The sequence below is a fragment of the Hylobates moloch genome, unplaced genomic scaffold (assembly GCF_009828535.3).
Source record: "Hylobates moloch isolate HMO894 unplaced genomic scaffold, HMol_V3 SCAFFOLD_6, whole genome shotgun sequence".
In the NCBI taxonomy this organism is placed as follows: Eukaryota; Metazoa; Chordata; class Mammalia; order Primates; family Hylobatidae; genus Hylobates; species Hylobates moloch.
In genome coordinates, this window is record NW_026652281.1 from 87,710,409 (window position 1) to 87,734,310 (window position 23,902).

The 23,902-nt window shown below is 47.1% G+C and overlaps 1 protein-coding gene and 1 pseudogene across 1 annotated transcript in view; one reads left to right on the top strand and one right to left on the bottom strand.

Moving 5' to 3' along the window:
- Positions 1-20,133, top strand: part of NOD2 (nucleotide binding oligomerization domain containing 2) — a 36,380-nt gene extending 16,247 nt beyond the window's left edge. The window contains exons 5-12 of the mRNA XM_032157322.2: positions 3,488-3,571; positions 3,792-3,875; positions 6,806-6,889; positions 9,661-9,744; positions 10,322-10,405; positions 12,507-12,590; positions 16,836-16,919; positions 18,757-20,133. Coding sequence (XP_032013213.1) covers positions 3,488-3,571; positions 3,792-3,875; positions 6,806-6,889; positions 9,661-9,744; positions 10,322-10,405; positions 12,507-12,590; positions 16,836-16,919; positions 18,757-18,829 — 661 coding nt within the window. The 3' untranslated portion in view covers positions 18,830-20,133. The remainder of the gene's footprint in view (positions 1-3,487; positions 3,572-3,791; positions 3,876-6,805; positions 6,890-9,660; positions 9,745-10,321; positions 10,406-12,506; positions 12,591-16,835; positions 16,920-18,756) is intronic.
- On the bottom strand, positions 14,451-15,462 carry LOC131383840 (histone-lysine N-methyltransferase SETMAR-like; annotated as a pseudogene).
- Positions 20,134-23,902: the final 3,769 nt, after the last annotated feature.

The following is a 23,902-nucleotide window of genomic DNA, read 5'->3' on the forward strand; positions in this document are numbered from 1 at the left end:
GGCAAGGGCAGAGGGTGTGCCTAGGCCTGCGGATCAGCATGCCACAGATTCCCCAACATCCTTCCAGCTTGAAAGGGGAATGCCCCGCTTCTATTTAGAACCTATAGGAAAGCAGAAGTTTTAGATTGAAGTTAAAATTGATTCCCAGCCTCCAGGGGCTTTGGGCTACATCTGGATGACCTTAATTGACCCTAAGCATGGGACAAACCTCTTCTTGAGAGTATTAGGATGGTATACATCTTCTCTGGGGGCAAAGCAACAAGATTTATTTTTCACCATGGACCAAACACATGGATACCCACTAGAAACTGTGCAGTGACTTTTGTTAACCCTGACATAGGGACCGTGGTCATTAGGTTAAAGCATAATAACAACATAATACATAACATATATAGCGTATATATATATATGTATGTATTATATGCAATGAATATAAATATGATTATACCCATCATGGTCTTGGAGGAAACAGATGACACACTTAAAATGGGTGATTTGAGGAGAGTTTAATAAACAGATTGTTTACAAGCCATGGGCAGGAGTTAGAAGAGCGAGAGGATTGGTGCAAGGGCCTGGGGTTAGTAACAGCTGGGGGAGGGTAGACTTGAAGGGGGAAGGTGAGGGAGACTAATTAGCTGGGGGGAAGGTATGGAGATGGCTGCCTGAGCTTCTGCAAACTGGAAGAATACCGCTTGGCCCTAACTCCCCACCCCGACTCTTGCCCCTGGCCAGTGCCTTCCACGGACTGGACCCATCAGGGAGGCCGAGTGGGCTGTCTGCTGGAGTAGTCCCCAGGCATCAGCCTCCCAGGAGCCAGAGACGGGTAGAGAAGGGGGAGAGTGGATCTGGCCAGGCAAATGGAAGACAGCCAGTACCAAAGTCTATTTCCCTAGGAGGGAGGATCATGATACTTTGAGTGGGAATTTGGAAACCTGTCTGTTGGAGCAATTTCCCTGATAGAAATAAGAATGTACATTTTCCTGGGTAGTAGACTCATAGTTTTTACCCCAAGAGGCCAGGCATCACTGGCCTGTGTGATCCTTATAGGCCAGTCCATCTCTGGAATTGTTGAATGGATCATCCATCCTTGATTAGGGATGTCCCCGTGATTACCAGGGTGTGCAGAAGGGCTCTGGGAAACCTGTGGGTCTGTCTCTATGTTCAGAGAAAGGTGAGGGTGGCCTGGTTCTAGCTCATGGTGCTCAGACTGTGGTGTGTAAAGGCACTTGTGGCAATGCAGATTCCTGGGACTGCCTCTAGTAATTCCCATTCAGTAGGTTTGGGGTGGGGCCCAGGAAATCTATATTTTTTCACAAACACCCCCGGTGATTCTGACACAAGTGGTCTCGCCCTGGGAGAACTACTGGTCTGCAGCAACCAGCTTGGTTTTCCATTAGCAATTACTGTCCTTGAGCGAGTTTTACTGCTCTTCACCTTACACACACTAAAACTGCCAAGGCCGTAGGGGAGGGGAAGCAACCATGAGGTTGCTGTGAGTGCATTGTGTGTGTGTGTGTGTGTGTGTGTGTGTGTGTGTGTGTGTGACAGAGAGAGAGAGAGATTGAGAAAGAGAGGAAGGGAGGAAGAAGGAGGGCACAGGCTCCTCTCCCACAGTGCCAACCTGCCTCTCTCCCACTTGAAGTGTTTCCATGCCAACTGAAATCCTCAGCCTCTAGGAAACCCTATAGACACAGTGCCCCTATATAGGTTTCTTTAGACTCTGGCTCTCTCAGACTCTAGAGTGATGGCTTTAAAAGTTTTTTGAATGTGACCCACAACGATTGAGAGAGAGAGAGAGAGCGTGCCACCATGTCAACATGGAACCAAAGCTTCACAAAATGACTTTGCTTTATGAACTCTGAGGCACTCTTCTCTCTTCTGTTCTGTTCTATTTCCATTTTAGAAATGCTGCTCAGGACCTTCAGAATGATTTGCATGACCTGCAACCTGCAGTCTGAAAAATCACTGCACTACAGAGGTGGCCATAAGAGGCCCTGAGGGAGAAGCTGCAAAATGTCATGGTTAAGAGTGGGGTTTGGAGCCAAGCTGCCTAGGCTCAAAGCCTTTATGTGCCGTACAACCTTGGCAAAGTCACTTCGCTTGTCTGTGCCTCAGTTTCTTTCTCACGAATGCATATAATAATGGTACCCATTTCACTGGCTTGTTGTGAGGATGAAATAATGTTATTATTGGGAAGTGCTAAGGATAGTGATCAGTGCTAGCGATCATGATTCTAGGTGACTTTTACTGTGTACCAGGTGCTCACAAGGCTTTATGTGCACAGCCTGGTGAGGCCGATAATACTATTGTTCCCTCTTTTTTTTTTTTTTTTGAGGCAGAGTCTCGTTCTGTCACCCAGGCTGGGGGTATAGTGGCGCAATCTCGGCTCACTGCAAGCTCTGCCTCCCGGGTTCACGCCATTCTCCTGCCTCAGCCTCCCAAGTAGCTGGGACTACAGGCGCCTGCCACCACGCCTGGCTAATTTTTTTTGTGTTTTTAGTAGCGATGGGGTTTCACTGTGTTAGCCAGGTTGGTCTCGATCTCCTGACCTCGTGATCCGCCCGCTTCAGCCTCCCAAAGTGCTGGGATTACAGGCGTGAGCCACCACGCCCGGCCTGTTCCCTCTTTTATAGATGAAGAGACTAGCAAATAACTAGTAAGTGGCTGATCAGGATCACAATATCCAGCTGAGGCACTCCAGAGCCTGAGCTGTTAACCATTCAGTCAGGGCCTCCCAAGTTTGCCTAAAGATAAAGAACCATGTGCACAGTTGTTAAAATATACAGATTCCTGGGCCCCACCCCGCAGATACTTGATTGCCAGCTCCAGGGTACGAGCCTGAGAATCTGTATTTTAGGGAAGCTTTCAGATAATGTTGTGATCAGGTGCGTTTTGGGAATGGTGCCCCAAGAGGAGTGGCCGACAGGGCTTGCTCGGGAGGGACTAGCTTGTTGGAGTGGTGTCATTGGGGTTAAGGACTGGGCAGCAGGGCCTCAATAACCACTGCCTACATGCCTGTTTCTGAAGTTTTGGCCCTCTCATCCAGCTGGTCTACTGTCTGCTGGCCTAGATGATGGTAAATTGTCCCCAGGGGTAGCCTGTCTAGTTCAGGCTGCACGTTTCCCATATATCAGCTCCTTTCCACCATCATCCCCTTTGTGAGGCTGCTGTGATTATCATGTTCCTTTTGCAGAGATGGAAACATTGCCTCAAATTAGCTCTGTCATTTCCTAAGGATTCCAGGGTTCTTTAGTAGGGGGTCTGGATCCTACGTCCTGGGCCATCCCCATCATAGTGCACCATGTCACCTCTCTGGCCAGGGACCGTGGGGTTTCCACTTTTTTGGGGTGATCTATCTATGCAGGGTTTCCTGGAGGCACAGATGCGGGCACTTCAGGGATGAATGAAAGTCTTTTTTGCGGGATTTCTAGATTTTTTTCTTGTCTTACTAGCTCCATTTTCAAATGTATTTATTTTGTCTCTTTAGTTTGCGCGATAACAATATCTCAGACCGAGGCATCTGCAAGCTCATTGAATGTGCTCTTCACTGCGAGCAATTGCAGAAGTTAGCGTAAGTCAGCCTGGGCTGTGGACAATGGGCCCCAAGTCCCCTGGACTCACCCCAGGTCGTGCAGCCTGGGAAGCTGTGAGTGATGGGCTGGGGCAGGGGCTGTTTGCATGATGGGGGGTGCAGGTGATTCCTGCCCAGAGGGGAAGGGCAACCCTGGGATTTGGTGCTCACTGTCCAATGTGCTTTGCTTCTGTGTCTCCTCTCTTCTGGAACTGAACAGTCTATTCAACAACAAATTGACTGACGGCTGTGCACACTCCATGGCTAAGCTCCTTGCATGCAGGCAGAACTTCTTGGCATTGAGGTGAGCTCAGGTTTTCCTTATTCCCTGGAAACTATTTTTTGCCCCATACCTGAGTCAGTCTGATCTGGTCTTGGCCTGGCACTGCCCACACTGGCTCCTGACCTCCTGATTGAATGAAGGGACAGTGTCTCATTTTAAGCAGGGGTTCTCTAATGCTATGATCTCCCCAGTAAACTCTGGACTAGCCCTGCTGAGGACTTCCTGTCTTTTGACCTTTAGCCCGTAGGGCAAGAAAGCTTTTCTAGGCCCCTTTCCTTTTCTGTGTCTAAGAGTGTCAGAGCTTTCTGGGGTTACTGAGTTCCACGATGCATGTTGAGCTCGTCCTGGTGGGGGAGGCATACACAGTTACTTGCCACCCCAGCTGTGGCAGCCAGTTGCTGCAACACTCCAAGGAGGTCCTTTCACCACTCAGAGCATACAAGGTTTGCAGTCCATCTGGTTCTGCATTTCTGTTACTCCAGTGTCTCCCGGTTTCAACTGGAGTCTCTCTCTGTCCTACCTGATGCCATTAAATTGCCCCTCTGGCTGGCCGCTGGGTTGGCCTGGCTTCTCTCTCCTTCTCTCTCTCTCAGATATTCTTGCCTCCTGTGATTTGTGAGGCAGTAAAAGAAGACAAAGTAAAGAATTGCTTCCACCTCTTGGGCTGGGTTTATGGATGGGAGCTGCCATTTTAAAATGGCGGGCCACATAGCTCAGTCTCGGCGAGGGCTACTGAGACCAGAACTACAGGTGCCAACTTGTACAAAGGACTCAGTCCTGCTACCACTGCCTGCTCCCTCAGACTCACAAGCCTGGAATAAGCTGTGGCCAGACCTGGCTGGCCCATCCCTGAGAAGGGTGCTAGTTTCAGAAATGGAGGCTGAGTTTGTGGCCAACACAGTAGTCCTCCGGTATGTGCAGGAGAGACATTCTAAGACCCCAGTGGATGCCTGAAACCATGGAGAGTACCAAGCCCTACACATACCATGCTTTTTCCAATACCTACACACCTGCAATAAAGTGTAGTTTATAAATTAGGCACAGTAAGAGAGTAATAGCAACTCATAATAAAGTAGAACAATTATAACAATATACTATAATAAAAACTATGTGAATGTGGACTCTCTCCGTCTCCCTCAAAATATCTTCTTGTACTGTACTCACCCTTCTTCTTGGGAAGATGGGTGGTGGTAAAATGCCTGTGTGATGGGAGGAAGTGAGGTGGATGACGCACGCAGCACTGTGCTCTAGCGCTGGGCTGCTGTTGACCTGACCACACGTCAGGAGGAGAATCATCTGCTCCCAGAGATCCTGAATCTTTGAGCAACGATGAGGTCGGCAGCTGGATGTCAGGAGCAGACGATCTTGATGACTACCAAATGGGAGTGTATAGAGCGTGGATGCGCTGGACGGGGGGCTGATTCACGTCCTGGGTGGGATGGAGCCGGATGGCGCGTGATCAGAATAGCATGCAATTTAAAATGTATGAATTGTTTATCTCTAGAATTTTCCATTTAATATTTTTGGACTTCAGTTGATTTCAGATAACTGAAACCATAGAAGGCGAAGCTGCGGATAAGCAGGGGGCAGGGATTACCGTATATCATTGTAATTGAGAGCACAGACTCTGGAGCCAGACTGCCCGAGGTTTGAACCCTCATTAGCTGCGTGACCTCAGGTCAGCCCAATGTCTGTGTGCCTCCGTTTCCCCTTCTGTAGAATGGGGGTAATAACCATGGCTACCTCACAGGCTGTAGTGATGAGCAAGCAAGTTAATCCACATCAAGGGCTGCACCGTCTGGCAGGGGCTTTATATAGTAAGCAAGTGGCTGAAAGATGATGGGCAAATCACACAAGAACTCAGCTTCTTTCTCCTTATGTGAGTCTGGTCCTCCAAGCAGGGATTTGACGTGCCACATATTTATTGGGGAAAAGTCCTAAGAGGGAAAGTGGGGCAGGGAGCTGGGGGAGGCTGGGGGATGTGTCCCTGAGTGAAGGAGAGAGGGAAGGAAGGAAGGTTGAGACTGGGTGCCTCGGACTTCAGTGCAGTCGTAAGACATCTTGGCAAGGCTGATGAGGAGTTCTTGAAGCAAATTCACCAGGCGGGGGAGCCTGATGTCTCAGGCAGGGGCTGGCAAGTGCAGACGCTAGGATGTTAGATTTTGGAGCATAGCAGCTGGGGCCCTTGGCTACCTCCAGGGAGCTGAGGCTGAAAGGTGAGTTATCCTAGCCACCACACCCCTTCTCCAAGGATACAATAATATCTGCCTTATAGGATTGTTGTGAGCTAAGTGGCTTGACATTCCTTGAAAGAATGAAAGCGTATAGTTATCCCAGGAAGCCTAGGGTTGCAGGTGAGAGCTCTGGGGCTTCTCCGAAGCTCTCGGAGGTGTCTGGATTTGGTTGCAGCAGGAGCCTTCCTTGCTGGGATCTCCCCTCACCCCTAGCCTTGGCCCTCCCTCTCTCCTTCCTTCCTGGAAGGCTCAGTGGGCCCCACCCCTCCCTCCAGCCATCTGGACCTGCCCAGCGCTCTTGTGCAACAGGTAAAGCCTACCTGTAGCAACAGCAGATCTGGGAAGGCTGCAGAGGGCACGATGGGGTCTGGATCGAGGGTGGCTGAGACCGGAGGGAAAGGTGTGACCCTGAGTCACCCTTGCTGTCCCGGGGAAACCACCTCCCAGGACAGCTGCCTACTGCAGCTCCTGCCTGGACTTGTCACACTGCTGTGCAAAACAGCGTCCCACTGCCCCTTTCCCTTTGCTGGGGGTAAACGAAGTTGTGGGAGCCGCTGAGTAAACTGGACCGAGCAGAGAGGGCACCTGCTGTGGCTGCTGCCTCCCAGGCAGGTCCGCCTTAATGCTTTCTTCCTGTGTTTCCCTGGCCAGGGCACAGACGGCCTTCCTCTTCTGGCTGCCGCTGTGTTCTCTCACCTCCTCTGTCTTCCCTTCCAGGCTGGGAAATAACCACATCACCGCTGTGGGAGCCCAAGTGCTGGCCGAGGGGCTCCGAGGCAACACCTCCTTGCAGTTCCTGGGGTAGGTTGGATTCCAGGAAGAGGGACCTGCATGGAGGGGCTTGGGACTTTTGAGGATTTAGGGGCAGGTGAAACTCTTCAGCCAGGAGGCCCCAGAGGCAGCCCAGCTCCAGTGGGGAGGACAAGCTAGGGAGAGAGTGGGTGGCCCTTGACTGCCACCTTCACACTTGGTCTATGCCTGACAAACAGGAAGTTTGGGATGTTGGGGCTAGGGGAGGACAGTGCCCACGAGCTGGTGACAGGAAGCCCTCTGATCCTCAGGGGGCGCTAGGGCTGTACTTTGGCTGCATATAAAAACCACCTGGGAGCTTCTAAACACTGTTGCCAGGCCTCCCACCCCAGACTGATGAAATGCAAATATCTAGGTGCAAGGCCCAGGTATCAGGAGTTTTAAAAAGTTTCCCAGGGGATGTACAGCCAGGGGTGAGGACTCCTGACCTAAGAAAGAGAAGGAAATGGGGAAGGATAGGAAGGCACCCAGGATAAGAGGGGCTGTGCTAGGTCCCTCGGAGCTCTTGTTCCCTGTCGGACCACGCTGGGGCCTGCCAGGGAGGGGAGTACCCCAAACTGCAGCCCCAGAGTGGGCTTCCTCTGTTTGCTAGGCACCCAGGCTTGCACCTGTGCTGTTTCCTGCAGCCGCTCTCCTATACTGTCATGCCCTAGTGTGAACTGGGGTCCATTTGACAAGAACTGGGAGTTTTAGAACCTGGGACTCTAGGAAGAGAGAATAACCTTAGGGCCTAGGTGTTCCAGCCCATTTCACGGGGAAGCAAGTTGCCCCCAAGCTCAGTTTTGTTTTGTTTTGTTTTTGTTTTGTTTTGTTTTGTTTGAAACGTAGTCTCACTCTGTCGCCCAGGCTAGAGTGCAGTGGCGTGATCTTGGCTCACTGCAACCTCCGCCTCCCTGGTTTAACTGATTCACCTGCCTCAGCTTCTCAAGTAGCTGGGATTACAGGCACCCACCACCACGCCCGGCTAATTTTTGTATTTTTAGTAGAGACAGGGTTTCGCCATGTTGGCCGGGCTGGTCTTGAACTCCTGACCTCAGATGATCTGCCCGCCTCGGCCTCCCAAAGTGCTGGGATTACAGGTGTGAGCCACCGCACCCGGCCCCCAAGCTCAGTTTGAGCCACGAATGGGACTATGTTGCTCTAGAAATCAACATCTTTTCCACACTGCATTAGTAGCAACAGAGTCTAGAACAAAGGAGGCCACACAGCCCCACTGAACTCTCTTCTGCTTGAGGTCACATCTGCCACATCGGGGGTATTTACCTCTTTCAACACATATTTATTAGGGCCAGGCGTTGTTCTAAAACCCCCAAACGCTGTCATATGATACAAAGTGTTCTGTAACTTGCTTGGTTTTTTTTTTTTTTTTTGCTTCACAATATATTATAGGAATTTTTTTAGGTCATTATGACCTCTTTATTTACTTAATTATCTATTTATTTATTTTACTAATATTTACAGAAAGGGTCTTACTCTGTCACCCAGGCTGGAGTGCAGTGGTTGCAATCATAGCTCATTGTAGCCTTGAACTCCTAAGCTCAAGCGATCTTCCTACCTCAGCCTCCTGAGCAGCTGGGACTACAGGCACACGCCACCATGCCTGGCCAATATTTTTATGCTTTGTAGAGATGGAGTCTGACTATGTTGCCCAGGCTGGTCTCAAACTCCTGGGCTCAAGTGATCCTCCCTCTTTTGCCTCCCAAAGTACTGGGATTACACATGTGAGCCACCTTGCTCAGCCTGACCTCATTTTTCAAAGAGCTGCAGAGTGTTACATAATCTATTTAACTGGTCACTTTTTGATGACTATTAAGTTGTTTTTAGGTTTTTTGTTATTACAGTGTCATATCCCTGGGGCACAGAGCAGTGCTGGCACGTAGCCAGAGCTCAATAAATACATACCTAATGAATGAAAGTGCAGTAGACGTCCTAATTCAGCCATTCTTTGCTAACTTGTGCACAGGTGTTTTGTTTTGTTTGAGACGTAGTCTCACTCTGTCGCCCAGGCTGGAGTACAGTGGCGTGATCTTGGCTCACTGCAACCTCCGCCTCCCTGGTTTAACTGATTCACCTGCCTCAGCTTCTCAAGTAGCTGGGATTACAGGCACCCACCACCAGGCCCGGCTAATTTTTGTATTTTTAGTAGAGACAGGGTTTCTGTCCAGGGTAGGTCCCTAGAATACAGTCAACAAGTCAGAAGGTGTGAGTTGGACTCTACCTTTTGGAAAGGGATGTTTTCAAACTACAGTGAGTCAGAGGAGGATGGCCCAGAAGCTGGGGGAGTTGAAGCTGATGGCATGAAGGAATTAGGGGTGTTAGGAAGAAGCAGGAGATAAAGAGCTAGCTTGCAGAAGAAGTGTTAGATTTGTTATGGGCAGGTACTGGAGGGTAGCTAAGGACTTGTGGGTGGCAGTTACCAGGAAGCATATCTGAACTAAGTGTCAGAAAAAGTGTCACAACTGTAAATTACTCTTGTCAGTGAGTTCCTGTCCTTAAGGGTTTGGGCTGGGTAGGCCTCTACTATTCTCTAAGTTTGTAATGTAAAGCCACTGAAAACTCTTGGGTTAAGTTTGGCCATCCCACCCAAAAGATGGAGGCAGGTCCACTTTGCTGGGACCAGGAGCCCCAGTGACGCCACTCTGGGATTGAGTGGTCCTGCCCCTCTGGGTGGGACTGCAGAGGGAGGAGGACTGTTAGTTCATGTCTAGAACACATATCAGGGACTCATTGACACTGTCTGTTGACTCTTTTGGCCTTTTCAGATTCTGGGGCAACAGAGTGGGTGACGAGGGGGCCCAGGCCCTGGCTGAAGCCTTGGGTGATCACCAGAGCTTGAGGTGGCTCAGGTAAGCTTCAGAGTCTATCCTACAGTTTTCTTGGGGAGATCAGGTGAAGAGGGAGGAGCTGGGGCCAGTTTTGAAGGTCTTCGAACTTTCTTTCTACCCCACAATGTTAGGCAATGGAGTAAGGAAAAAAGACCATTGGATTTCAAGAGAGGACACTTGAGTCTTTCTGGGTGACTTTGGAAATGTCCCTTGTCCTCTCAGGGTTTTGATACAGTATCTGTAAATTGAAGATATTGGGCTGGATCAGGTACATTTTATCTTAAGGACCAATTCCAATCCATTGGTAGTGGGTGCCCAGTGCACCACATTAAAAAGAATTCTAAGGCTGCACCTGGGCTTAAAAAGCACTGTAATCAATTAGTGATGTCTAAAAAAGTTTAAAAAAAGAGCACTGCATTCAATTAGTGATGTCTAAAAAGGGTTAAAAAAAAAAAAAAAAAGAAAGCACCGCAATCAATTAGTGATGTCTGAAATGGAGCAGACCAGGCGAGCACCATGAATTTTGCCCTCCATAGGTTAGCTCATCTCTGAGGTCTTTCCCTGCCCTGACATGCTTTTGTTCCATGATTACCTCCAGCCTGGTGGGAAACAACATTGGCAGTGTGGGTGCCCAAGCCTTGGCACTGATGCTGGCAAAGAACGTCATGCTAGAAGAACTCTGGTGAGTTTGTCGGATTCTCTGCTCTGGGGAGGTGGATCACAATCTCTGTTGATCCCCTGGCTTCATCCATAGGAGCAGTTGTGTGGACAGACAAAGGTGGATGATTGAGTGATTGACTGATTGATTGATTGTGTTTGTCTTTATATGTACTGAGTGGTATGAAGCTTATAGAGCCTGGTATGTACATGCTAATTTTTTTATTTAATAAAATATATTGGTTTGCTTGTTTGATGACTGCCTCTGCATGGCATAAGTGTTAAGAGCACGGACTTTGGAATCAAGCAGGCCATGATCTTAGGCAAGTTAAATAACAATTTCAGAATCTCAAGTTTCATGTCTGTAAAATGAGGGTAAGAACACTTCCAACCATAAAGGATTTTTGCAAGAATTAGATAAAGTAGTGCCTGTGAAGACCTTAATATAGTGCCTGGCATATTTGTAAGTGCTCCGTAAATGTTAAATTAGAATAATGGCAGGGTTACTACTACTATTACTGCTGCTGCTGCTGCTGCTGCTACAACTACTATAGTACTGTGACTACTACTAATAATAAAGGTTTGTTATTTTAAAGTGATTTTGAGTTCCTAGGAGCACTGGGTATTCGAGTCATAGGTCATTTTGGAAGGTGAAATGGAGTTTTGATAGTTGAAAGAGGAACCACGAATCATGCTTATACTGCTGACCTGAAGCAGAGTCTAAGTTTCTCATCCTTTAGACGCCACTAGTATAGTTTTCTGACATGTTCTGGGCAGCTTCAGATTATGTCAGGGAGATAAAATGCTGAATGTTTGATTTTCCCAGGAAGCAGAAAGACACTGCAACATATGGGCATTGCCATAAACAGATTTTATGGATGGACCTCGGCTGTTGCAAGGCTTACTAGCTCTACTCAAGTATCATTGATTCTATCCTGACTGGATTTTGCCACTTGGAATTTCTTAGTAGAGGAGAACCTTATTGTGAAAGCATCAGTTATGATTACTGTTAAAAGAAAAACTTTAGGCAAATTAAATTTAGCAGAGCTGTTTTGAACATACAGCAATTTATGAATTGGGCAGCATTCAGAACTGGGAGTGCTCCACCCAGCAAGGTGGGCAAGCAGTATCTATAGACAGGAAAAGGAAGTGATGTACAAAACAGCTTGATTGGTTGCACCTGGGCATTTGCCTTATTTGGGCATGGTGTGATGAGGCATTTTCCTTATATGGACATAGTCTGATCAGCTGGTAGACTGTGATTGACTGAAGCCTGGCTGCTGTGATTGGCTGAGACTTAGCTGTTTGTTATAAGGATATATTGTTAGGTTGCAGTTTGCTACATAGGAACTCAAAGTATGGAGGCAGTCTCAGGCTAAATTTAGTTTAACTATATGTTAAGCTGCAGGTGACAGAATACCTCCATCTATAGAGGTTTAAACAAGGAAAGGGTTTATTTTTTCCTGTATAGGCAGCTGGAGGTAGGCAGTGTAGGGTTTGTACAGTGGCTACGAGAGGCCAGGAGGGGTCTCAGCTCTGTCTCATTCTCTTTCTTTTCCATCATCCTTAGCCTGTGACTTCATTCACATGGTTGGTTGTCTCATGATCACAGGATGGCTGCTCCAGCTGCAGCACTACTTCTGTATTCCAGGATTCGATCTATATACCTGGGAAAGCCATCTGGGTTCTCTCCTTTAAAAAGCATTCCTGGAAACCCCACCTATGAGTTTCCCCTTATGTATCAACCACGTGTATGTCACTTGACCAACCCACGTGTATGTTGTTTGACCAGCCCTGGCTGCAATGGAGAGTGGGAAATACAGTTTTTTCACCAAGTGCATGGCTGTCCAAATGAAATGAGACTTCCATTAATAAGGAAGAAAGGAAAGATGGATATCGGGAAGCTGGGGGATGAGGGAACTTATTACATAGAGAGCCCTTGGAGTGAATTCTCTTGCAAATATGTCCCTGGAACTGAGAATCCCCACAACGTACTTTATCTGTTATTTCTTTATCCATGAGTTTGGGTTTTCAGATGTTGGATTTCCTATATGGGGGGCACATGAGTTCATCATCTTCCATAATCAATGTTATATCAACTAGATTTTCTCTCTTGTTCTCACCAGCCTGGAGGAGAACCATATCCAGGATGAAGGTGTATGTTCTCTCGCAGAAGGACTGAAGAAAAATTCAAGTTTGAAAATCCTAAAGTAAGGAACCCATAAGCAGGAAACAGGACAATAATTGCTGGCCTTTGGAAGGGGTATTTCTGAATAAGGTCTGGGCCGCTCCTCGCTGGGGTAACTCATGTGAGGTGGCCTGGTAGAACAGCTTGCCTTGGTCTAGGTGGACAAGGATTCCAGTGCAAGTTGTTTATCTGGGAGGTGGTCCCAGTGAATGCTGATAGGAGAGTGGTGAAGTGAGATGGGGAAGTGAAGGTAAGCAATAAAGGGGAGTTATCAAGCCAGTTATCAATGAGGGAAATTGGAGCTCAGTACTCTGGGGCACTCCTGGAGTCAGTGCAGAACACACATGGTCACCTACCCAACCAATGGGCAAGAAAGCCATGGCATTTATCCACCAACCCTCTGTCCTTCGTATGTTGATGTGCGCTCGTGGGGCACTGATTCTCCAGCACTTCCAGCTCACCCTCACCCAGCTGAACATGCTTCTGGGGTCAGGAGAATGGCCTCAGGCAGAGAGTGGCAGGTCTTCTCTGCAAGCAGTGGCTGGGGAGGTGATGTGATGGGGAGCACTGTGGCCTCCTCTAGTGGTTGACTCAGTGGCTTGGGACTTGCGCCACAAAGAGATGGACAGCTGAGGTGAACACGAACCCACCTAGTGACCATCATGGGTTTGTCAGGGTGCTCTCTGAGGCTGATGCCAAAATTCTTATTTCAAGTAGGCCTCAGGAACTCCATCAGATGGCTCCTTTTGCTGGAAGAAAGTGGCATCTGCCTAGGCAAATGTGGTCCTAGGAAAACGCTTGCCTTTAGAGACAGACAGACAGACAGCTGCCTCTGTGAGTGCCAGCTTTGCTGCCAGGCTGCTATCCACTCTGGCGACACTTGTTTGTGTTGCTTTCACAAGCTAGGACGTTTCCAAATATTTGGAGAAAACACTTCCACTAATTATTTGGGTGGAAATGGGCTGGGAAGTTGGGGTGAAGCCAAGATGTGTCTGAGCCAGATGCCAGCTTTGCACTGAGGGTGGGCCTTTGGGAATACCAAGCCCATTATCATCCAGGTGTGGATATGGCAGGTTTGTCTTCCCTCCTTGTCACAGCCTTACTCCACTTGACTCCCGTGGATGCCAGGCAATGAGGCTGGGGTTGGTCCCATGCCACTCTGTCATCAGCCTTATTTTTCAGCATCCTAAACTATATCATCCCCCACAAAAATTGAACTTCTGATACATCTTTTATAAAAAAGAGAAATGCCTACATCTTTCTTTTCCAGGCTTAGTTTCTGCCAAGAGTTGGTTGAGAGCCCAGGCTTGCTGGGTGCAGTGGCTCACACCTGTAATCCCAGCACTTTGGGAGGCGGAGGCGGGTGGATCCCCTGAGGTGGGGAGTTCGATACCAGCCTGACCAACATGGAGAAACCCTATCTCTACTAAAAATACAAAATTAGCTGGGCGTGGTGGCACACACCTGTAATCCCATCTACTCGGGAAGCTGAGGCAGGAGAATCACTTGAACCCGGGAGGTGAAGGTTGCCATGAGCCGAGATCACACCATTGCACCCCAGCCTGGACAAGAGGGAAACTCCATCTCAAAAAAAAAAAAAAAAAGATGAGAAAAATAATAATTAAAAAAAAAGAGTCCAGGCTCTGGAACCAGACAGCCTGGGTCTTACCCTTGCTCCACCATTACCAGCCAGTTCTTCTTGGATGAGTGCCTCAGTTGCCTCAAGTGTAAATGGAGATAACGGCTGGACCTTCATTATAGGCCATGAGCATTCACTGAGAGAATGTAGGTAACAAAAGTAAGTTGTGGGTTGGAACAAAAGTAATTGTGGTTTCGGACCATGAATTTTAAATTATTATAGCTAGGCTAAAATACATCTTTATTAATCAAAATAGGAACCATTAAAATCAACACATTTTTGCCAATAAGAAATAAGTTTGTTTATTCCTGTAGCATAAAAATTCATTCTTCAGGATTCAACAAACTCTTGGAAAGCATTTTCTGCATCCTCCTGGTTGTGGAAGCATTTTTCCTGCAAAAAGTTGTTGAGATTCTTGAAGAGATGGTAGTCAGTTGGCTAGAGGTCAGGTAAATATGGCGGATGAGGCAAAACTTCATAGTCCAATTCATTCAACTTTTGAAGCTTTGGTTGTGCGACGTGCAGTTGGGTGTTGTCAAGGAGAATTGGACCCTTTCTGTTGACCAATGCTGGCTGCAGGTGTTGCAGTTTTCAGTGCATCTCATTGACTTGCTGAGCATACTTCTCATATGTAATGGTTTCGCAGGGATTCAGAAAGCTGTAGGGGATCAGACCAGCAGCAGACCACCAGTGACCATGACCTTTCTTTTTGGTGCACGTTTGCCTTTGGGAAGTGCTTTGGAGCTTCTTCTTGGTCCAACCACTGAGCTAGTCATTGCCAGTTGTATAAAATCCACTTTTCATCGCACGTCACAATCAGATCAAGAAATGGTTCACTGTTGTTGTGTAGAGTAAGAGAAGATGACACTTCAAAATGACAATTTTCTTGGTTTTCACTCAGCTCGTGAGGCACCCACTTATCGAGCTTTTTCACCTTTCCAATTTGCTTCAAATGCCGAACGACCATGGAATGGTCGATGTTGAGTTCTCAAGTAGTTGTAAGAAAATCATCTTTGATGATTGCTCTCAATTGGTCATTGTCAACTTCCGATGGCCTGCCAGTACACTCCTCATCTTCAAGGCTCTTATCTCCTTTGCAAAACTTCTTGAACCACCACTGCACTGTACGTTCGTTAGCGGTTCCTGGGCCAAATGCGTTGCTGATGTTGTGAGTTGTCTCTGCTGCTTTACGACCCATTTTGAATTCGAATAAGAAAATTGCTTGAATTTGCTTTTTGTCTAACATCATTTTCATAGTCTAAAATAAATATAAAATAAACAGAAAGTATTAAGTCATTAGCAAAAAATCATAAAGTGAGTATTGTGCATTAAAATGATGTATAGCATAACCACATTTATTTAAGAATGTATTCCAATATCAAATGGCAAATTTCAACAATGCAAAAACTGCAATTACGTTTGCACCAATCTAATAGAAGCTCAACAAATACTGGCAATTACAATTGGCATTGCCTTAGGGTCAACTTGTAAGACATTCCTGAAATTGTGGGAGAGGGGGAAGACCTGGACTGGACATTATTGGAAGGCAAAGCTATAAGCAAAAGAGCAACATGGGAAACACATGACTCCTCTGTTGCTGTCCCTGGCTCTATCCTGTCTCCCCTCCCTGTTGTCAGCTACCTCATATGTTCTCTAATCTCTGTCTCTGTGCCCTCAAAGACCCCCCTGAAAATGGAAATATTACTGCTCATTGGTTTTTTTCTATCAATTAAGTACTGTATTAGTCCGTTTTCATGCTGATGATAAAGATATACCCAAGACTGGGCACTTTATGAAAGAAAGAGTTTTATTGGACTTACAGTTGCACATGGCTGGGGAGGCCTCACAATCATGGTGGAAGGTGAAAGGCACATCTCACATGGCAGCAGACAGGAGAAGATGGCTTGTTCAGGGAAACTCTCCTTTTTAAAACCATCAGATATCATGAGACTTATTTACTGCAATGAGAAGAGGATGGGATTCAATTTCCTTCCACCAGGTCTCTCCCACAACATGTGGGAATTCAAGATGAGATTTGGGTGGGGACACAGAAAAACCATATCAAGTACTGTGCAAGTGTTTTAGGTATGCAGAGAGTGGTGGGTCTTCCCAGCAAGCAGAGTGTGGGGAGGTAATGGGGGACTGGTGGCTGACTTAATGGCCCGGGACCCATGCCACAAGGAGATGGATGGTGGATGTGAACAGGAGCCTGCTTACACCCATCACAATTTAGATTCTTATGCTCGATGGCACGGGTACTCTTTTAGGCCCATTTTACCAATGAGGAAATTGGGACTAATTTGCTCGAGATCAAAAAAGAAGTGGTGTAGGTGGGATTTAAACCCAGTCTTTCTAGCACTAAAATGCAGGTACTTAACCGCTATCCTAAGGGAGTGGCTACTTAATTTGATAAACTCATCTAGTGAATGGAAGAGAGACGGGTACATTTCACTGATGGTACTGAGCCTTTGTTGATGAGCTCATTGGGAATCTCAGACATGAGCAGGATGTGTCTAAGGGACAGGTGGGCTTCAGTAGGCTGACTAACTCCTGAAGTCTCTTTAACTGGACAGTTTCAAGAGGAAAACCAAGAATCCTTGAAGCTCACCATTGTGTCTTCTTTTCCAGGTTGTCCAATAACTGCATCACCTACCTAGGGGCAAAAGCCCTCCTGCAGGCCCTTGAAAGGAATGACACCATCCTGGAAGTCTGGTAGGGCCCCTGGGCAGGCCTGTTTTAGCTCTCCGAGCCTCAGTTTTTCTATCTGTAAAATGGGGTGACAGGAGAGAAGAATGGCAGAATTTTGAGGATCCCTTCTGATTCTGACATTCGTGAGAATAAGTCTGCATGTAAAGGATCTGATTCTCTGTCTAAGAAAGAAGTCTTTACATCTTTAAGTAGGGAGCAATGATTTCATTTTTAAACCTTTGCTATTTATTCAGCAACTTCTCTGTTCTATGAGATAGTGTAGGAATGGGGATGTGGTTGAAGAATGAAAAGAAAAGTCAGCTCCCACCCTCCTAGAAATTGCATCTGTCTTCACAGGTCAAGGATATTGGATCAGACCTTCTGCGGTTCTGAATGGAGGTTACACAGGTTAGGAGCAGGTTGCACAGTGTATCCAGTTCTCTATAATTAAAGCCATAGACTTTCATGTATTTTAAAAAAGCAAGAATTGCATTCTTGACAGATTCTTTCATTGCCTTAAAAAAGAATGACTAGCCTTGGGAGTCTGGGCAGCTGGGTCCAGTGTTGTAGACTTTCTCTCTGCTGAGCCACGGCTTCAAAGATTTGTCCTTCTTGTTTTCAGGGATCTATTTCTCAGACAATAAGTAAAGGTTTTCCCTGGCCTAATGTGCTATAAGTGAATGTCACTATATATGTTCCAGGCACTGGGCTAGAGACTAATATTTAAAAGCCAGGAAATTTCCTATAAAAAATATATATCTCAGAGTTTTCTCAAAAGAGCTGGATGCCCATTCATGATTCCAGTAGTCAACCAGAGTACAAGAAGGGCTGAGTCTTCTCAGATGGACAAACCCACTCTGGCTGACTGCAGATCCACCAAGCCTATTGTCTTAGACCAGGACCCTTTGGCAACTCATTCCCGTAAGCTTGTGACCCCTGCTTTAAATATGCAGGCCTTGTCTTCTCTCAAAAAGCACATCAAGGCTGCAGCAAATGCAGATATCAAATGATGAAGTTAAAAACAAAAGCTTTGCTGGGCGTGGCAGCTCACACCTGTAATCCCAGCACTTTGGGAGGCTGAGGCAGGAGGATCACTTGAGGCCAGAGGTTCGACACCAGACCTCATCTCTCAAAAAATAAAAAATTCAGCTGGGTGCGGTGTAGTTCCTAGCTACTCGGGAGGCTGAGATGGAAGGATCCCTTGAACCCAGGAGTTCAAGGCTGCAGTGGGCCATGATTGCATCACTGCACAGGTGGCAGAATTAGATCCCATTTCTTAAAAAAATAAAAAATTTAAAAGTGACTTCAAAAATCTATGCTGTGATGGAGAGATTTTTCCTTCTGTATGATTGTGACATCTCTGTGGCCTATGATGTCATCAGGTTCTGGGCAAAGTGTAGGTTTTCTGTTTCTTTGTTTTTGAAACCATTGCACAGTTCTAAGAAACATCACATTCTGTGTCCTGGGCACCAGCCAACACGAGGTTGATATTTTAAGGGGTCTGATGTTATTTGCTGCCTGTTGATGGAACTTGGGAGGGCACAAGGGTTTGCTCATTGCATTCTTGACAGATTCTCTTGTTGCCTTAAAAAGAATCACTGGCCTTGGGGAGTCTGTGGCTGGCTGGGTGCAGTGTTGTGGACTCTCTCTGCAGAGTCATGGAGGCTTGTTCAGAATGCTTCATGAACTGCCCTGGTTGGCCAAGGGTAAAAACACCCCTGACTTCCCTGCAAGAAACACTGCAGCTGGGCCAGAGAGTCAGCCCATCCCAGGCATGGGTTTAAAAAGTGGAGGCTTTTGTATGAAAGCCCTGCTCTAATTTTGTCCTCACTCAAACCTCTGTTCACTTGATCTCCTTTAGGCTCCGAGGGAACATTTTCTCTCTAGAGGAGGTTGACAAGCTCGGCTGCAGAGACACCAGACTCTTGCTTTGAAGTCTCCAGGAGGATGTTCATCTCAGTTTGTTTGTGAGCAAGCTGTGAGTTTGGGCCCCAGAGGCTGGGTGACATCTGTTGGCAGCCTCAGCCTCTTCAAAAATGAGCCCTGTCCTGCCTAAGGCTGAACTTGTTTTCTGGGAACACCATAGGTCACCTTTATTCTGGCAGAGGAAGGAGCATCAGTGCCTTCCAGGATAGACTTTTCCCAAGCCTACTTTTGCCATCGACTTCTTCCCAAGATTCAATCCCAGGATGTACAAGGACAGCCCCTCCTCCATAGTATGGGGCTGGCCTCTGCTGATCCTCCCAGGCTTCCATGTGGGTCAGTGGGGCCCATGGATGTGCTTGTTAACTGAGTGCCTGTTGGTGGAGAGGCCTGGCCTCTCACAAAAGACCCCTTCCCACTGCTCTGATGAAGAGGAGTACACAGAACACATAATTCAGGAAGCAACTTTCCCCGTGTCTCGACTCATCCATCCAGGCCATTCCCCATCTCTGGTTCCTCCCCTCCTCCTGGACTCCTGCACGTGCTCCTTCCTCTGAGGCTGGGATTCAGAATAATAATGACCTCAGCTTTGATATTTCACTTACGGCGCCCCCAACCCTGGCACCCAGGGTGGGAAGGGCTACACCTTAGCCTGCCCTCCTTTCCGGTGTTTAAGACAATTTTGGAAGGGGACACGTGACAGCCGTTTGTTCCCCCAAGACATTCTAGGTTTGCAAGAAAAATATGACCACACTCCAGCTGGGATCACACGTGGACTTTTATTTCCAGTGAAATCAATTACTCTTCAGTTAAGCCTTTGGAAACAGCTCTACTTTAAAAAGCTCCAAATGCAGCTTTAAAAAATTAATCTGGGCCAGAATTTCAAACGGCCTCACTAGGCTTCTGGTTGATGCCTGTGAACTGAACTCTGACAACAGACTTCTGAAATAGACTCACAAGAGGCAGTTCCATTTCATTTGTGCCAGAATGCTTTAGGATGTACAGTTACGGATTGAAAGTTTACAGGAAAAAAAATTAGGCCCTTCCTTCTAAGCAAATGTCTTCCTGGATTATTCAAAATGATGCATGTCAAAGCCTTTGTAAATTGTCAGATGCTGTGCAAATGTTATTATTTTAAACATTATGATGTGTGAAAACTGGTTAATATTTATAAATCACTTTGCTTTATTGTCTTAAGTTTATACTCTTAGAGACAACATGGCCGTGAACTTTATGCTGTAAATAATCAGAGGGGAATAAACTGTTGAGTCAAAACAGCCATCTTCCTTGTGACCAAACATTTAAAAATATTCTGGCCGGGCACAGTGGCTCACGCCTGTAATCCCAGCACTTTGGGAGGCCGAGGTGGGCAGATCACCTGAGGCTGGGGGTTTGAGGCCAACCTGACCAACATGGAGAAACCCTGTCTCTACTAAAAATAGTGGAGGTTGCAGTGAGCCGAGATCACACCATTGTCCTCCAGCCTGGGCAACAAGAGTGGAACTCCATCTCAAATAAATAAATAAAATAAAATAAAAATATATCCTTAAAACCTGTCAAATTTTAAAGCACAATTTTCTACTTGAAGCTGGGGAAAATAATGTTTTCAACCTGATCATGCGTAGCTTAAGGCAAAAGCAATTCTTAGAAAATAGCCGGGCAATCAAAACACTTTTGGCTTCAGATTAGAAAAGTTTAACCCTGTGAAGTTTTCAGCTGTGCAGGAGCCTCCCCATACCCAGCCTAAAAGGCTGCAACACATGTGAAAAGGCCCCTTGGCCTCCCTCGATTCCCTCAAAGTGGCTCCAGGAGTCTTTAACAGGAGAAAGATGGAGAAGGTTTACCTACGGCTGGCTCTCCACAGCGAGCAGCCTCTCATGCAGGCCTTGTGTTAAAACAATGCTTAGCTGCGTTTAATAAGCAAGGGATCCGGTGGTCGCCCAGCAAGGTGAAATGCTACTTCCTTGAAAGGTTTTGTGTCTGGTTGACTCGGTGGTGTGGCATCTCCCTGGACCCTGCGAGGGAGTGTGTCTGTGGGTTTTCTTTGTGATTGGTGCCCTGTTCTGCCCAGACCATTGTTTCTGATATAGCAGATCAGGAGGAAGGTGGCATTGAGTCTCCTTTCGCTGAGGAGTACACAGCAGTCCATTTGCATAGCACTATATTGGGTTGTCAATTTGTCATCTTTAAAGTCATTCAGCAATGAGGCCAGGCATGGTGGCTCATGCCTGTAATCTCAGCACTTTGGGAGGCTGAGGCAGCTGGATCACTTGAGGTCAGAAGTTCAAGACCAGCTTGGCCAACATGGCAAAACCCTGTCTCTAAAAATAGAAGAAAAAAAAAAAAGTTAGCTGGGTGTGGCAGCGCACACCTGTAATCCCAGCTACTTGGGAAGCTGAGGCGGGAGAATCTCTTGAATCTTGGAGGAGGAGGTTGCAGTGAGCTGAGATCATGCCACTGCACTCCAGCCTGGGCGACACAGCGAGACTGTCATAAATAAATAAATAAATAAATAAATAAATTCAGCAATGATTTATTAACCAGTTATATTAGGATGACCAGTGGATGGACAAAACAGACATGGTCCTCAAGGTGCTTACGTGAGGGTAGAGGGAGAGGCAGGCAGAAAACAAGTCAATTGAAAAAGCCATGAAAAAGTCTTCAGCCAGGCACTGTGGCTCATGCCTGTAATCTCAGCACTTTGGGAGGCCAAGGTGGGCAGATCACTTGAGGCCGGGAGTTCGAGACCAGCCTGGCCAACGTGGTGAAACCCCGTCTCTACTAAAAGTACAAAAATTAGCCGGGCATGGTAGCAGGTGCCTGTAATCCCAGCTACTTGGGAGGTTGAAGCAGGAGAACTGCTTGAACCTGGGAGGCAGAGGTTGCAGTGAGCCGAGATCACACTACTGCACTCCAGCCTGAGCAACAGAGCAAGACTCCGTATCAAAAACAAAACAAAACAAAAAAAGTCTTCAGGCTGTTAAGGGGCTCGTCCAAGACAGGTTGTCTGAGGAGGTGCCAGGTAAGCTGTGTCCCCAAGAATGAGAAAGATATGGCCAACCAAAGAGTGAGAGGGAAGAAGGGAGCATTCTAGTAATGGGGGACAAGAGGTACAAAGACCCTGGCGAGGGAAGGAGCCTGGTATGCATAGTAGGCTCAATAGTCACTCCCGAACATATGTAGATCCTAATCCTCGGGACCTGGGAATGTTGCCTTACCTTGCAAAAGGGACTTTGGAGGTGGGATTCAGTTAAGGGTCTTGAGATGGGAAGACCATCCTGGATTACCTGGGTGGGTCTTAAATGCTATCGCAGTTTCCTTATAAGAGAAATTTGAAGGACAATGTAAAGCAAAGGGAAATATGACACCGGAGAAGAAAGCAATGTGATCCCCAAGTAAGATGCTACACTGCTGGCTTTGAAGGTGGAGGAAGGTGCCATGAGCCAAGGATTGCAGCTCTAGAAGCCAAAGAAGACCAGGAAATAGATTCTCCCCCAGAACCTCTGCAAGCAGCATAGCCCTGCCTGCCTTGGCTCCAGCCCATTTTGGACTTCTGGCTTCCAGGACTACAAGGGAATAATTTGTGTCATTTCCTATAGCAGCCGTAGGAAACTAATACACTATGTTGGAGGCAAGCTAAGGGAAAGGTGTCACTAGATGGGTTTGCAGAGAGGTAAGTAGGACCAGTTCAGGAAAGGTGTCACTGGCCACAGTCAAGAGTTTGGTCTTGATCTTGGAATAACGTCAAGGCCTTGGAAAGTTCTAAGCAGGGGAGATGTGAACCAATTTACAGTTAAAGAAGATCTTGTTTGCTCCTGGGTGGAGATAGGACAGGAATATGTAGGGGTGGGGATGGGAGGCAGAAGAAGTGGGGAGGCTGCCTCAGAGCTATTGCAGGTGAGAGGCGGTTGGCAGTGGAGGTGGAGAGAAGAGGATGGATTCCAGAGACATTCTGGAGGTCGATTCCCAAGAGCCTACGAATGGGTTGGATGGGAGGGATGAGGGAATGGCAAACATCAAGGATGACTCATAGATTTCTGACTTGAGAAACTGGGGGCCTGGGAAAGTTGGGTAGGAAACCAGTTTGGAAGTGGGAGAGAGTTCTGTTTTGAATTGTCAAGTTTGAGACACTGAAATGGAGAAATTAAGTGGAGACGTCAAAAGATGGTGTGAATTTGGAGCTCATGGGAAAGGTCACAGCCAGAGATAATAGTGTGGGTGTCCTCAGTGTCAAACTGAGAATGGGGACCTTGAGTCTGGATGACATGAGCTAGAAAGAGATTATGGAGAAAGAAGAGGTCAAGAGGGCCTAGGTAAGATGGTAGTGAGATATTGATACGTGATTCCTGGTGGAGTTCAGAGTAGGAGAAATTCCGTAATTTTCAAAAGTCCAGCAGATACCACCAAAAGCCTCCTGGGCCTGTGTAGGGAACTAGGGAAGTAGGATTCTTGATTGTAAGCTTCTCTGATAGGGAAGTTACCTGAAAGGTACATGTTCATGGCCAGAAGTTTATCCATTAGCAGACGGATTCCAGTTTTGCAGCTAAGAATACATAATTCTTATGCACAGAAAAACAAGTATTAGAGCAGAATTTTAAAAACAGCCTCAGACTTTCATAATATTCATCATCATCCTGGAAGAAAAAGGATGCCCATCTGAGGGCCCTTCCCTCCCCATAGCACCAAACAAAAAGCTGAAATGAATACACCGCACAGAAATTTGAGAGTTGGAGTCATATTCCAAGTGGCTGAGCTGAGACTAGCGCTTCGTTCCATTGTTGTATCAGGACAGCTTCAAGCCTCCTTCTTCACTCCGGTGAGTGGTCCAGCCCAGTGTGTGAAGCGCCCAGTACTCAGGGCAATGCCTGGCAGTGCCCGGGCACGAGAGGATGTGCTGCCTCGGGCCCTAGGTGGAGGGTTCCAGGTGAGCTGTAAGGTCATAAAGGACATTTCCCCTGGAGAATCGCAGGCGGAGATCGCAGCAGGGAAGACTGGCAATCCAGGCTCTTTGATTGGCTTCCCTTGGATAGTTTTTTTCCCTCTAAATTTAATCCCAACCTACTACTATTTCCTGAACAATCCAC